Here is a 16,344-nt window from a genome sequence, read left to right as displayed (position 1 = left end):
CACTTTCACTTTCACAGTCTTCTTCTTTTGTTTTTAGCGTTTGACATTCTTAGTCCATATCACCACCTACTGGGCAGGGAGGATAATTTATGGTAATAACTGATTTAAATTTTGATCTGTTTCTCACCCACACTTATCTTATAGCTTCAGAAGATATGGATTTAACCACTGGAGTAGTCCTATATATATAAATTATATACTGTATATTTTAAAAAAAAATCAACCATATCAACAGAAATTTTAGAGATAATCTATACAGTATATGTGCTTTTATTTTATTAACTTTAATTATTATTATTATTTTACTTTTATTTGAGAAAAAGACTATTAAATTGGCTCAGTGATTTGGTCTTTGAGGATACACCAGGCCTGGATTAATTCCTAGGGTCACAGAAATGTTAAGATCTCAGATGTCCAGATCCATAAGCCTGTATTTTATTTTATTTTATTTATTTATGTTTTTTTTATTATATATATATATATATATATATATATATATATATATATATATATATATATATATATATATATATTATTTTTATTTTATTTTTATTTTTTTAACACCTAATTTAGGAACCATTTGTACTCAAAATTATTTTGCAGTTCTATAGAAATAAAAAAAAAAAAAAAAGAGGTTTATAGAAAGACATTTACTGGGTATGTTTTCCAATAATGACAATTAATAATAGAGGCTAATAATAATGCTGCTGCTACTACTACTACTACTACTACTACTACTACTACTACTAATAATAATAATAATGATTATGATGATGATTATGAAGTAATATATTTATATGTAATTTATTTAGTAGAGCAGGTTTGTGTTTGCGCGCGTGCGCGTGCGTGTGTTGATAAGGGCGGGGTGCTGCGCATGCTCGGAGGTGTAAATCTCTCCATCGGTGACTGCCTGTCTGGTGCGTCCTGGCGCTGCGCTGGAACACGGAGAAAAGCCCGTCATCTTCAACACTGGGGAATTTTCTCTATTCATCAATAAAATCTCTGCTGTCTCGTCCTAAAATCCTTCTGCCATTGCATTCGGATTGTTTTGTCCGGCTGGTGTCATTGAGGAGCGGATCGTCGGTTCTCCAAAAGCGCATTAGGAACAATTACGCACGGATTTCCAGCCATCAGCGCCGAGATGTCCGGATACCAGGGCAAGAAGAACATCCCTCGCATCACCGTGAGTAGAAATGAACCCATGAATGATGGTTTGTAAATACTCAGAGTGTATCCTGGACTATTAAATGGCAAGGCTCGTGAATATGAGGCTTCCAGCCGGTCCTGAAATGACAGCGCCTTCCCAATGGCATTTCATAAGGAGACATGAATACTGAAATGTTAATATCCTATGCAACTAGACTCTGTGGATTCATAGTGGTCTAGTTATGTCAAAAGAATTGCGTACGATGCTGGATTTCTCTGTGTGAAAATATGGTGTAATCAGGCCCACTTTGGAATGTGTGTCTTTGTGGGTCAGCACCTATAGGATGTCTAACTGGTAAATTTAATAGCCTGCTTGTATACATAGCATAATTGTATGCACACTTGCATACATACTAAGTTAGCTTATGGAGGCTGTTAAGCATGCATGCATTATCTTACCATCCTAGGAATACACCAGAATACATGGCCTCAAATGGGATGCAATAAAATATAAAATGTCTTGCCACAAATATAACCTCCAAATGTGCATACAGTACCTATTTCTCATTCTAATAGCAGAAATATATCTACTTATTAATTAAATGAAGGTTATCCATCAATCAAACATTTTGAGAATGATGGCTTTGCATACATTGGAAACATTTACCTTCAAAAGTGCATAAAAATTAGCTTGTGGAAAGCTTTTTAGCATGCATGCATTATTTTAACATCCTAGAAATACACCAGAAAATATGGCTTTATTTAAAATAGGATATAATAAAACATTATTCCTATAGCCACCAATATAACATCCCTAATTTTCATTTCTATATCTAATTTAGTAGATTAAATCTAATATATGAAAAAATATAAAGCAAACCATCATTAGAGCATCTTTGAGAATGATAGCTTTGCATGCATCTTTAAAAGTGCATATAATTGTATCGAAAAATAGCTTATGGAAATCTTATAACATTTTATAGATAAATACCCGTATACATATTTCTGCTAGTAAATTAGAAATAGGCATTTAAATCTGGGAGGACTCTCTCTCTCTCTCTCACACACACACACACACACACACACACACACACTCACACACACACTCACACAGACACACATACACACTCACACACACACACACATACATACACACACACACACTCACACACTCTCACACACACACACACACACACATACTCACACACTCACACACACACACACACACACACTCACACACACACACACACACACACACACTCACACACACACACACACACACACACACTCACACACACATACTCACACACTCACACACACACACACACACACACACACACTCACACACTCACACACACACACACACACACACACTCACACACACACACACACACTCACACACACACACACATACACACACACACACTCACACACTCACACACACACACACACACACACACACTCACACACACACACATTCACACACACACACACACACACACACACACACTCACACACATAGAGTATATGCATAAAGGCCTACATATTATAAGATAAAACATTATTACTCATCACAAACATAACCTCCCAGATTTAAATGCCTATTTTTAATTTACTAGCAGAAATATGTATTTTATATGTATCTTATCTCTAATGAATTAAAAGAAATGTATCACTGTAACATTGTGCATGAATTGAAAATATCCACCCTCAAAAGTGCATTTGCTTTATGTTAAGCAAGCATGTATTATTTTAATGTTTTATTTTAGCCCTAAAAATACACCTGAACATACTGCCTCAAATAAGATATAAGATAAATCATAAAAATAGGCAAATAAATGTGTAGTTTGTAAGTATCTTATCTCTAATAAACTTAAAGCAATCTATTATTGGAACAAAAGTGCATTTCTTTATATCTGAAAAGCTTTTAAGCATGCATGCACTATTTTAACATCTTAGCCCTTAGAATACACCAAAACGCATTGCCTCAAATAAGATATTATAAAATAAAACTTTATCGCTTGTCACCAACATAACCTCCGATATTTAAATGTCTTTTTCTAATTTACTAGCAGAAATGTGTATTTTGTATGTATCTTATCTCCAGTTAATTTAAAGAAAACCATCACTGTAATATCTTTATAAATTATGGCATTGCATGCATTGAAAACATTCATCTTCAAAAGTGCGTTTATTTTTATTTGAAAAGCTTGTGAAAAGATTTTAAGTATGCATGCATTATTTAAAAATTTTATTTTAGCCCTAAGAATACACCAGAACACATTCTCTCAAATAAGATATAATAAAATAAAACATATTTGCTCGTCACCAAAGTAACCTCCCAGATTTACGTGCCTAGTTCTAATTTTCTAGCGAAAAATATGTATTTTGCATTTGCCTTATCTCCAATTACTTTAAAGCAACCCGTCACTGGAACAAATTTGAGATTGAGAATTTACACGCATTGAAAACATTCACCTTCAAAATTGCATTTCTTTATATTTAAAAATAGCTTGTGGAAAGCTTTTAAGCATGCATGCATAATTTTATCATTTTATTTTGGCCCTAAGATGCACCAGAATCTATTTCCTCAAATAAGACATAATAAAACCAAACATAACCTCCCTGTTTTACATGCCCAATTTACTAGCTGCAATGTGTAGCTTGAATCTTACAAGATATGTATCTTATCTCTAATGTCTTTAAAGCAATCCAAGATGGGAACATTTTTTAGAACGATGCATTGCATGCATTGAAAACATTCCTCTTCAAAAGTGCATTTAATTTTATTTAAAAGCCAGCTTCAGTTCAGTTTGCTGGTAGAATGGCATACGCACCCACCCCCACTGCAAGCAGGAGAACTGGTTTGATAACCATGCTAAATGCAGAGACCCCGTCTCCAGAGTAAATGAATGAAAATCCTCTTTTGAAAAGTAGGTCAGTGGATGCAAAGTGCATACTGTATCATGGTATGGAGTGCTACTGTACATACTGTATATTTAGGGCTTGTAATACGTGCACAGCCCATCAATGACCTAATACAGATCAAAGACAGTTTGCATCAATATTCACTGCACTGAAATGTGATACAAGAGGTCTACAGGAATGGTCAAATCTGGGACAGGAGGAAGAGAGATGAGAAATACAGGAAGACTCTCTCTGCCTTCGCTGGTTGATGTTGCCTTTAGCTCTTGGACGTCAGATTAGCTTTAGCCATCTTAAGGGATGGTGCAAATACTGCCAGTGGGTGGCAAGCGCTGATACTGTCTGCACTTTTCAAGTATTAATTGCATTGTCAGTCTGAAGTGAATTGAAAGTATGAAATATATTTTCCGGGTTCAATACAAGTTAAGCACTATAGGCAGCATTGGTGGCATGATGTTAATTACCATAATAAATTATTTAAAATGTTCTTAAAAAAAAAAAAAAAATTCTGGTTACACTTACAATGGAAGTGAACGGGACCAATTTTTGGAGGGTTTAAAGGCAGAAATGTGAAGCTTATACATATATAAACACACTTGAATTCTTCTGTTAAAACTTGTGTATTATTTGAGTTGTAAAGTTGCTTAAATAATAGTTTTACAATGAAAAATTTGTTATATTTTGGTCTGTTCTCACCCAAAACCAACTGAATTTCTTCAGAAGACATGGATTAAACCACTGGAGTCTTATGGATTACTTTTATGCTGCCTTTATTTGCTTTTTGAAGCTTCAAAGTACTAGTCACATTCACTTGCATTGAATGGACCTACAGAGCTGAGAAGTTAAAAATCTTCGTAATGTGTTCAGCATAAGAAAGGAAGTCATACACATCTGGGATGGCATGAGGGTGAGTTACTGAAAGAATTTTCATTTTTGGGTGAACTCTCCCTTTAAGGTATAATGTGACTTTGGCATTTCCATTCGGTGTGTGAGTATCAGTACGTCTCTCACTCTCTGTCATCTTTGAATTGTCTGACAATGTCACATTGCCACACCGCTTGTGACAAACATGGCCTGAGCACTCTGTCCTTTATTCTCTGAAACTCACTCACACACACACACACTCCTGGCCCACTTTCTAGACATGTTTCTGCAGCGATTGCTGTATTCCCGCATCCCAGACAATGTTCCGTTTCACATGACTTTGCTGCAGTATATCGAATGTTCAACAGATCCACTGGTTGATTCCTGTTGTTTTATGTTGTTCTCCCACTCTCTAAAGATCAATGAAACTCATTGATTAGATAAGTGCAATTTTCCATTCCAATTTCCTCTGACCCCTGTTTATTTAAATTAGAAGGAGCAATACAAAGAATCTCACCATACCTTAATACTTACTGGACTGGATTCTCTCCGCTCACAGCAAAACGATGCACTTTGCTTTTCGGAAAAGGCCATTTGTCTTGTGCACGCAGGATGGTAGCCCACTTTATCTAGTGACCATTATAGCTTAATGTCGATTGGAGTAGCTTGAGTCAGTGTTTGGGATAAAACTATGCACTTGAGTTGTTGTAAGTGGGTCACAGGGATTTGGTCTGGTATGGATGGAACCCCTTGTAGGCGATCATTAGCAGCCCCTGACGCCCCGGGGGAATCCTAGAGGCTTGATGCAGTGTACAATAGACTATGTTCAGCTGATAATACAGATATGTAAATTATGAAAAAGAAATAAAAATTCTGCCTTCATTTACTTACAATGTCATTCCAAACCCGTTTGACTTTTTTTTGTTTTGAAGAATGTAACAATTGTATAATTTTTTTAATGCAATTGCAGTGACTGGAGCTTTTAAGCTTCAAAATGGATGCAAACGCAACTCAAAAGTTTAATAAAAGTTGTCCATACAACTGTATTCCCATTCTTCTGAAGCCATGCGATTAGTGTGAGAAACAGACCAAAATTTGATTCAGAAATTGGAGTCTGTTCCTTACACTAACCTATCATATGACTTCAGAGGTCTTAATATAGTCAGAATATAGCACATTGGTTGTATGTGCTACTTTTATGATACTTTATGGTGCTTTTACGGTCCTTTTTGAAGCTTGAAAGCCAATTCATCATAATTGAATGGGGGAAAAAAGATCAGTACATTCTTCAAAACATCTTTTTGCGTTCCACAGACAAAAGAAAGTCATACAAGTTTGCATCAACAAGAGGCTATGGTGTCTTGATCCCTCCTCGGAATAAAAAAAAAAAAGGTAATTCTACATCTCACAATTGTGACTTTAATACTTGTAATTAAGAGACATTAACTCTCAGTTTCGACTTTATATCATGCAATTGCTACTTCTCGCAATTTGAAGTTTGTATGTCACAACTGTAACTTTATTTCTTGAAATTGTGAGAAATAAATTTCTTTATTTCTTTAATACTCGTAATTGCGACATTATATCTCACAATTTGAGACTTTAGATCTCACAGTTGCGACTTTATATCTCGTAATTATGAGTTATAAACTTGCAAATGCAACTTTATATCATGCAATTTACAGTTATATCTCGCAATTGCAACTTTATTTCGCAATTGTGACTTTATTATTCGTAATTATGAGATATCAAACTTGTAAATGTGACTGCAAAATCTCAACTTTGCAAAAAATATCTTGCCATTTAGTTTATATCTCGCAATTGCGACTTTATATCTTGTAATTTCTAGTTTATATCTCGCAATTGTGACTTTAATGCTCGTAATTGCATGTTTATAAAATGTTTATAAAAAAAATCTCGACTTTGCAAAACATATCTCGCAATTTAGAGTTAATATCTTACCTGTTAAGCAACTGCAACTTTAGATCTCACAACTGTGACTTTATTTCTTTCAATTTCGAAGTGTAAATGTGCAGTTACGAGAAATAAGGTCACAGTTGTGAAATAAAAAGTCAGAGTTACCTTTTATACTGTTTAATTCCGAGGTGGGATCTGGCTTCCATACGAGGTTGAGTAAATGATGACAAAAATTTCATTTTTGGGTGAACTATTCCTTTAAATGTAATTTTGGTTCTGCATTTGTCTGTTTACTCTTAGTTGTCAGAAATACATTTTGCCATTACAAATGTTGTGTTCCACGTGACACCTACAAACCCTTTCCAGCTTTACTGCTTGACTTGATCTGGAGGAGGGACTTTTTGACCTGTTATGTAACGACCCATTAAGCCCATTCACAGGCTTTACGATGGATTAATACCGTTAGTGTGTGCGCTAGAAACTTCACTGCACGCCTGACAGTAAAGAATCAGCATGCTATGAATTGGTCATCTGGCATTAGGCCCACTGAATTTTCATTTGTACATCTGTTTGTTCCTAAATTTTCTGCTTTACTAGCTAGAAACAAAGAACTTCATACTAAATTAAGAACCTGATGGGATAATTGCCATGCAAGGACTGTTAAATAGCCAATTGTGTGCTAATAAGTAGCTATCGCTGGTCCATGTATCGTGCTTCAGAGTTTTACTGTGAGAAAACCCAAAGAAAAAAGCCTTGTTCTGTGGGGAACCAGCCATTGTGTTTAAAGGGACAGTCGTCATATTCTCACTCATGTTGTTCCAAAACTGTATGACTTTCTTATTCCATGGAACACAAAAGTCTCTATGATATTATATTCTTTGAGATTTTATAATCATTCCATCATCTACAAGGCAACAATCATAAGTCTAATCGCTTTGAAAAGTGACAACATGAGAATGAGTAAATGACAGAATTTTCCCTTTAAACAGCACAGTGCTTACGGTTAATGATGCCAGGCTTCCTGGAGGCTAGTGAACTGGCATACTGGCATTCTCTGAATTGTGTCATCTATAACAAAATTAAATGAATAAAACTTAAAATACTCAAATATTTTGATAGAAAATGTTTATGAAATTGAAATGTCAATTTTAAAAATATTTTTGAGTGTATTTATTAAATGTTGTTTTTTTTTAATAGTTATTTCAAACATTTTTATTAATATTTAAATTGTAAAGTATGTATACATTATGGTAGTAAATGTTGTACTGCCTATTGTACTGAATAAAAAAAAAAATCGTTGTATTACAGTCATTTTATAACATTTAAAAAATTCTTAATACTTATTTAAATGTGCATTATTTTATTATTTAAATGTGCTTATTTTATTAATGCATAATGGTATTTATTATTTTGTACTTTTTTAATTTTTACTTTTTTCTTAATTTCTTTATGGTGGTATTTGTTGTACTGATTTTTATTTTTTTTTAAATCATTGTATTGCAGTCATTTTTACCCTAAAAATAATTTTTTATTATTATTATTTAAATGTGTGTAAATGTGCTTTTTTTATTATTTAAATGTGCTTATTTTATTAATGCAAAATGTTATTTATTATTTTTTGCTTTTGATTTTGATCATAATTTCATTATGGTAATATTTGTTGTACCGCCTGTTGTACTGATTTTTATTAAAAAATATATTGTATTGCAGTCATTTTTTACCCTAAAAATTATTTAATTCTCATTATTTAAATATGCTTATTTACTTTTAAAAAGTCATGGATACCAATTTCACACTGTATAAAAAGAATTATTGAGCAAACTTAAATCAAGGCAACATGATGCAGTAAGATTTTTAAGTTCTCTTAACAACTGTCTTAATAAATGTCCTCAGTAACATTGCTTTGTTTAGTCAATTAGAATGTTTGTTCACTAAATGCAAATATTCCTGCATTTCTTGTTCAGCCAACTATTAATTTGCAATATGAGAATGTCATTTTTGTGCCTATTTCAATCATTTTTACATGAAGTTAACTGCATCTTTGCCTCTGAATTGAGGTATACAATTGACTAACAGTGGCAAAAACAACTATAACAATATAAATTAAGTCAATAAACAGCAAAAAAAAAAAAAAAAAAAAAAAAGCCTATGACACTTAAGCCATATGACATTATTCATGTTGCAATGCATGCTGTGAACTCGCAAATCAGCTAAATTGTTTAACATAAAAATGGTTTGTTCAGACAACTCTGTTAGGCTATGGGACAACATTTGGTGGAATATTGTTGGTCTAACATTTGTTTTTGTTTTTTGAAGATGAAAGTAATTCACATTAGGTAGTATCTGTGACTCAGACCCCTATAAGCTGGATAAAATGTGACTTCATTTTTATCAAATGTACCAGTCCTCGTTAAGTGGCAGTAAATATAGATTCAGTTCTTGTGGTGTAAGATAAGGGACTGACAGGAGTTTGAGTGTTTTAGCCAGTGGCGTCAATTCACCAAAAGTCAAATCCCTTTATTGTCACTCAACCATATACACAAATGCAACAGTGGGTGAAAGTCTTGGGTGCGGTTCCAAGCAACATAGCAGTCATGACAATTACTGTGCATCCGGAAAGTATTCACAGCACTTCACTTTTTCCGCATTTTGTTATGTTACAGCCTTATTCCAAAATGGATTAAATTCATTATTTTCCTCAAAATTCTACAAACAATACCCCATAATGACAACGTGAAAGAAGTCTGTTTGAAATCTTTGCAAATTTATAAAAAAAAAAAAAATAATAATAATAAAAAAAAATCACATGTACATAAGTATTCACAGCCTTTCCTGTGACACTCAAAATTGAGCTCAGGTGCATCCTGTTTCAACTGATCATCCTAGAGATGTTTCTACAACTTGAATGGAGTCCACCTGTGGTAAATTCAGTTGATTGGACATGATTTGGAAAGGCACACACCTGTCTATATAAGGTCCTACAGTTAACAGTGCATGTCAGAGCACAAACCAAGCCATGAAGTCCAAGGAATTGTCTGTAGACCTCCGAGACAGGCTTGTATCGAGGCACAGATCTGGGGAAGGGTACAGAAAAATTTCTGCAGCATTGAAGGTCCCAATGAGCACAGTGGCCTCCATCATCCATAAATGGAAGAAGTTTGGAACCACCAGGACTCTTCCTAGAGCTGGCCGCCCGGCCAAACTGAGCGATCGGGGGAGAAGGGCCTTAGTCAGGGAGGTGACCAAGAACCCGATGGTCACTCTGACAGAGCTCCAGCGTTTCTCTGTGGAGAGAGGAGAACCTTCCAGAAGAACAACCATCTCTGCAGCACTCCACCAATCAGGCCTGTATGGTAGAGTGGCCAGACGGAAGCCACTCCTCAGTAAAAGGCACATGACAGCCCACCTGGAGTTTGCCAAAGGCACCTGAAGGACTCTCAGACCATGAGAAACAAAATTCTCTGGTCTGATGAAACAAAGATTGAACTCTTTGGCCTGACTGGCAAGCATCATGTCTGGAGGAAACCAGGCACCGCTCATTACCTGGCCAATACAGCATCATGCTGTGGGGATGTTTTTCAGTGGCAGGAACTGGGAGACTAGTCAGGATCGAGGGAAAGATGAATGCAGCAATGTACAGAGACATCCTTGATGAAAACCTGCTCCAGAGCGCTCTGGACCTCAGACTGGGGCGAAGGTTCATCTTCCAACAGGACAACGACCCTAAGCACACAGCCAAGATAACAAAGGAGTGGCTCCGGGACAACTCTGTGAATGTCCTTGAGTGGCCCAGCCAGAGCCCAGACTTGAACCCAATTGAACATCTCTGGACAGATCTGAAAATGGCTGTGCACCGACGCTCCCCATCCAACCTGATGGAGCTTGAGAGGTCCTGCAAAGAAGAATGGGAGAAACTGCCCAAAAATAGGTGTGCCAAGCTTGTAGCATCATACTCAAAAAAACTTGAGGCTGTAATTGGTGCCAAAGGTGCTTCAACAAAGTATTGAGCAAAGGCTGTGAATACTTATGTACATGTTTTTTTTTGTTTTTTTTTTAAATTTGCAAAGATTTCAAACAAACTTCTTTCACGTTGTCATTGTGGGGTATTGTTTGTAGAATTGAGGAAAATAATGAATTTAATCCATTTTGGAATAAGGCTGTAACAACAAAATGTGGAAAAAGTGAAGCGCTGTGAATACTTTCCGGATGCACTGTACAATAAACATCTGATTTACACATAACACAGTTTACACATCTGTTACACAACACAATATACACCTAATAATATACAATATACAGTATAAAAAAAATAAGAAGACTGTATACAAAAAACATAAATAATAATAATATACAGTATACACAAAATAAGAAGACTGTATACAGTAAAAATATACTGTACCCCCCCCCCCTCCACATAAATAAATATGAAGTGTTGTGTTGACATTCAGCTGTCAGTTGATAGTCAGTTGCCAGTGTGTTATTAAGAGAAGTATAAAATGTGGGTCCAGTCTGAGGCTAATAAAGTGCAGTGCTGATATATGTAACGTGATCGATCAAGAGTTCAGATTTCTGATTGCTTGGGGGAAGAAGCTATCATGGAGTCGGCTGGTGCGGGTCCTGATGCTGCGATACCGCCTGCCTGATGATAGCAGTGAGAACAGCACATGGCTCAGGTGGTTGGAGTCTCTGGTGATCCTCCGAGCTTTTTTCACACACCGCCTGGTATATATGTCCTGGAGGGAGGGACGCTCACCTCCAATGATGTGTCTGGCAGTTCGCATCATCCTTTGCAGAGCTTTGCGGTTGTGGGCGGTGCTGTTGCCATACCAGGCGGAGATGCAGCCAGTCAGGATGCTCTCTACAGTGCAGGTGTAGAACCGTGTGAGGATGTGGCGGTTCATTCCAAACTTCCTCAGCCACCTCAGGAAGAAGAGGCGCTGATGAGCCTTCTTCACAACGGCCTCAGTGTGGACGGACCATGTGAGTTCCTCAGTGATTTGGACACCGAGGAACTTGAAGCTGCTGACTCTCTCCACCGGTGCTCCATTGATGGTGATGGGACTGTGTTCTCTTTCTCTTCTCCTGAAGTCCACCACAAGCTCTTTGTCTTACTGACATTGAGGGAGAGGTTGTGCTCCTGACACCAAAGTGTCAGAGTGTGCACCTCCTCTCTGTTTCATCATTGTCAGTTATCAGACCTACCATCGTCATATCATCAGCAAACTTAATGATGGCATTGGGACTCCAGTGTTGAGGATCAGTGATGAGGAGATGTTGCTGCCCATTCTAACCACCTGGCATCTGCTTGACAGGAAGTCCAGGATCCAGCTGCACAGTGAGCTGTTTAAGCCCAGAGCCCAGAGTTTCTCATCAAGCTTGGAGGGCATTATGGTGTTGAATGCTGAGCTGTAGTCTACAAACAGCATTCTCACATATGTGTTCCTTTTTTCCAGGTGGGAGAGAGCAGTGTGTAGTGTAGATGCAATGGCATCATCAGTGGAGCGGTTGTTGCGGTATGCAAACTGCAGTGAGTCCAGTGAGGCGGGCAGCACAGAGCAGATGTAATCTCTGAGTTCCTATGACATCACCACCCAACCCCCCCCCCCCCCCATAATACTGTAAACTGCATGTCTCAACAGGACTGCATTCATGCAGGCTGCAGTTGATTCCAGTGCCCTGAAATTATGTTTGGCCTCAGCATGTCAGAATTGATTTACCATGATAAGAATCACTCTGATGTGCCTCAGCGATCTTTCTGCTTCAGTTATGATTGAATCTGATGTGCTGGGCTTGTCGTCATTTTTTGTATGCTGTTTAGTGCAGGATTTTTATTGTGTGGCTTTCTTAAATCCAGCCAATCAAAAGTAATTCAATGCTAGTAAATGTTATGTAATTCAATTTGTGACAATAATAGCAAATAATTATAGATTTGAACAAGACATGTTTCCAGTGGAATACATGGAGACGCTCTCGAGGGTGAATGTCCCGGTCAAAAAGCTCTAAATATTCTGTTTCACGATTAAGATGCATCACATAACGGAAGTAAAATAGGTTGTCAAAGACAGCCATGTCGACTTTAAGAAGTGGTGTAGGATGACTTCTGTAACCTAGCTGTTATTTGGACAAACTGTCATACCAACAGACAGTGACTTTTTAAGAACAGCGAGTGAAAGAAACATTAGGGAGAAATGTTCACACATTTTTGTTTTATTGTTGAAATTGCACAAATTGTTTCAATGCTCACTGACAGCATGTGATTCCTGTTGAGTTACACTCAAACAATCAAATAAATAGATGCACACAGCTGTTGGGATTGAACTTCTCTCTTCTCTCTCTTTCTCTCAGAGTGACCGTCTTCTAATCAAAGGAGCGAAGATAGTGAATGATGATCAGTCTTTCCATTCGGATATCTACATGGAGGATGGAGTCATCAAGCAAGTTTATTTTCATTATTTTATGTCATTATGTTGCTAGTCGATTCCTTGTCAGAGCTGAAGACAGTAGAGTTGAACTTTCTTGACCTCTGTGTCTCTCTCCAGGCAAATTGGTGAAAACCTCATAGTTCCTGGGGGTGTGAAGACCATTGATGCCCATGGCATGATGCTGATACCAGGTGGCATTGACGTCCATACCCGCTTTCAGATGCCTGATCGGGGCATGACAGCAGCCGATGATTTCTACCAGGGCACACGAGCAGCTCTCGCTGGCGGCACCACTATGATCAGTACGTTCAAAAAGAAAGAATAATATAACTACAGTATATATCATTTCTAATATACTGTAAAAAAAAAATTAAAAAAAATAAAATAAATTTAAATATAAAATATAAGGCTGTCAATAGATTAAAATAAAATAACACCTATTCAACACCTATTCAACCTATTCAGGGTTTGTTAATGTTAATAATCTCAAATTTAAATTTTGCTGAAATTTGCCATATATATATATATATATATATATATATATATATATATATATATATATATATATATATACATATATATAATTCCTTATTTAATGCATTCAGTTCCTTTGGTCTTCGGTCATTTTTTATCTAATAACAATGGTTTCCTTTATCTGAGTGGTACAAGAGTTGGTGACTTTTCCTCCACTTGCCATCTGAACATACAAAACAAATTTGGGAATTATTCGATAAGTCTAAGTGCTTGTAAAAAAATCTACACCCTTTGTCTTCGTGGTCAAAATTGACTGACCAATGAAAATGAATGGGAAAGACCATAACACAGAGCATTTTTTTTTTTATCTGTCAAATACAATCAATAAATCAGCCACAAAGCTAAGAAAACCCACACAGAAATTAAAAGGTGAGACTATTAAACATCCAGAGTGCAAAAAATACACACCCACTCACACACACACACTTACACACCCACAAAAATGAACTGTTGAGACTATAACACAGAGCTTTTTTTTTGTTTTTTTGTTTTTTAAAATAAAACCAATAAATCAGCCACAATGTCAAACACACACACTCAGAAATGAGGGGGTGAGACAATAACACACCCACGATGCAGAACACGCACACATGCTGAAGCACACACACACACACACACACACACACACACACACATAAATGGGTGAGACTGAAACAGACAGAAGGGAGAATGCTGAACACACACACTCATGCACACTCACACAGAGAACAAAGATCAAAGAACAAATTCTGAGAGGCCCCAGTGAATAAAAATCCAACTTCCAGACAAAATACTGCATCTTTCTGTTATGAAAACAAAGACATTTTCCCACAGCTCTAATTTATAAATGTGGCCTCATCGAGCCTTGCTCACATGGCGAAACGCTTTACTGTTCAGTAGACCCTGCAGCCATCTACTGAATATTATTGTTACGACATGATTTTCGAAAAGTCATGTTATTTATATTTTGTTACCTCCAATATATGTCACATTCTCATATTTTCTTCATGTTTCAACTTACAGAAGTTTAAGTTTTTACTGTACTAAAGTTTCATAAATTTCCATATTTGCATATGCAAATTAATGGTGAATTTGAGAAATTTACATGTAAAAAAGATCAAAATAGCATAAAATCCCCAAAGTGTGTCATTTTATAGATATTACTTCAGGGAAGGAGAAATGGAATCATTATCATCCTCATCAAAAAAAAAAGAAAAAAAAGTTACACCTTTGTTCCATAGTATTGCCATCTGATACCATCATAGTAACAAAAATAGAGCCAAACAAAAAAGTTATTCAGAGTATTATTTTCAGAAATCTGGCTATATGCTCTGCATTAGTGCATGCTTTAAACTGTAAGCGTTTGTAAGCTTACTGTCATCTGAATTAAAAACGTTTCAGTTGCAACACAGTAAACGCTAATGTAACACAGCTGTGTTTCTGAGCCCAGCATCATTCACCGCCAGTCCAGACAGAATAACATAATTAGTCACAATTATCAATTATGATGCCTATTAGCAATTAGCAATGGCTCCAGCTCTGACAGTGTGGTCTGTCTGGGACTCAGCAGATGTCACATCTGGGTTGAGATCTGAGACCCACTGACAGACACTAACACACTCAACTGTATGTGTGAGTCACTCTGGTCTGTTGGGACAGGGGTCACTCACGGCAGGCATGTGCAGAATGTGACAGCATGAACTTAAGATGAGCAGCGCCGCCAATTAGTGCTTCCTGGAGTTTTCACAGAACTCCTCTCATGCCTGTTAGACTGTTTGATGGACATTTTTTCCAGCTGCAGTGGAAGACCGTTGAGAAGGATTCTGTAAACAAGTTCTACTGAAGTCATAGATACTGATGGTAATATGCTATGACACAGTCAAGTTGATTTTTATGTGTTTGTTTGTGTTGTCAGTTGATCATGTAGTTCCTGAGCCTGGTGTTAGTTTGATCGCTGCCTTTAACCAGTGGAGACAGTGGGCAGATCATAAATCGTGCTGTGATTACTCACTCCATGTGGACATCACAGAGTGGCACAAGGGCATGAAGGAGGAGGTCGAGGCACTGGTCAAAGATCACGGTATGATACGGATCTTTATTGCAATGTCAAATTACTGTATTGCTAGAATGTTTGCATCTTTGTAGCATGCAATGAAAATAGTGCAAAATGCAATATACAGTATACATAAATAACATTTATTTATTACTCATTCAGTGTATAATTTACTTTAAAATGGGAACTTGTAAAAAATTAAGTTAAATGTAACTGTCAACAAGTACTGCTGTTGCTATGTTGCACATTTGACAAATAAAACTTTGACTTTGAAACTGAAAGTTAAATGACTAGTTCACCCAAAAATGAAAATGTTCTCATCATTTACTCGCCCTCATGTCATCCCAGATGTGTATGACTTTCTCTCTTCTGCTGAACACAAATGAAGATTTTTAGAAGAATATCTCAGCTATGTCGGTCCATACAATGCAAGTGAATGGTGACCAAAACTTTGAAGCTCCAAAAAACACATAAAGGCAGCATAAAAGTAATCCATAAAACTCC

General features: G+C 36.6%; 1 protein-coding gene across 1 annotated transcript in view; it reads left to right on the top strand.

The window, feature by feature from the left end:
- The first annotated feature begins 894 nt into the window (after window positions 1–894).
- dpysl2a (dihydropyrimidinase like 2a) overlaps window positions 895–16,344 on the top strand; it is a 33,012-nt gene continuing 17,562 nt past the window's right edge. Inside the window, exons 1-4 of the mRNA XM_051654117.1 lie at window positions 895–1,183; window positions 13,198–13,286; window positions 13,392–13,576; window positions 15,703–15,867. Coding sequence (XP_051510077.1) covers window positions 1,142–1,183; window positions 13,198–13,286; window positions 13,392–13,576; window positions 15,703–15,867 — 481 coding nt within the window. The 5' untranslated portion in view covers window positions 895–1,141. The remainder of the gene's footprint in view (window positions 1,184–13,197; window positions 13,287–13,391; window positions 13,577–15,702; window positions 15,868–16,344) is intronic.

This window comes from Myxocyprinus asiaticus, chromosome 24 (assembly GCF_019703515.2).
Source record: "Myxocyprinus asiaticus isolate MX2 ecotype Aquarium Trade chromosome 24, UBuf_Myxa_2, whole genome shotgun sequence".
Classification (NCBI taxonomy): domain Eukaryota; kingdom Metazoa; phylum Chordata; class Actinopteri; order Cypriniformes; family Catostomidae; genus Myxocyprinus; species Myxocyprinus asiaticus.
This window is presented reverse-complemented; position numbering and strand designations above follow the sequence as displayed.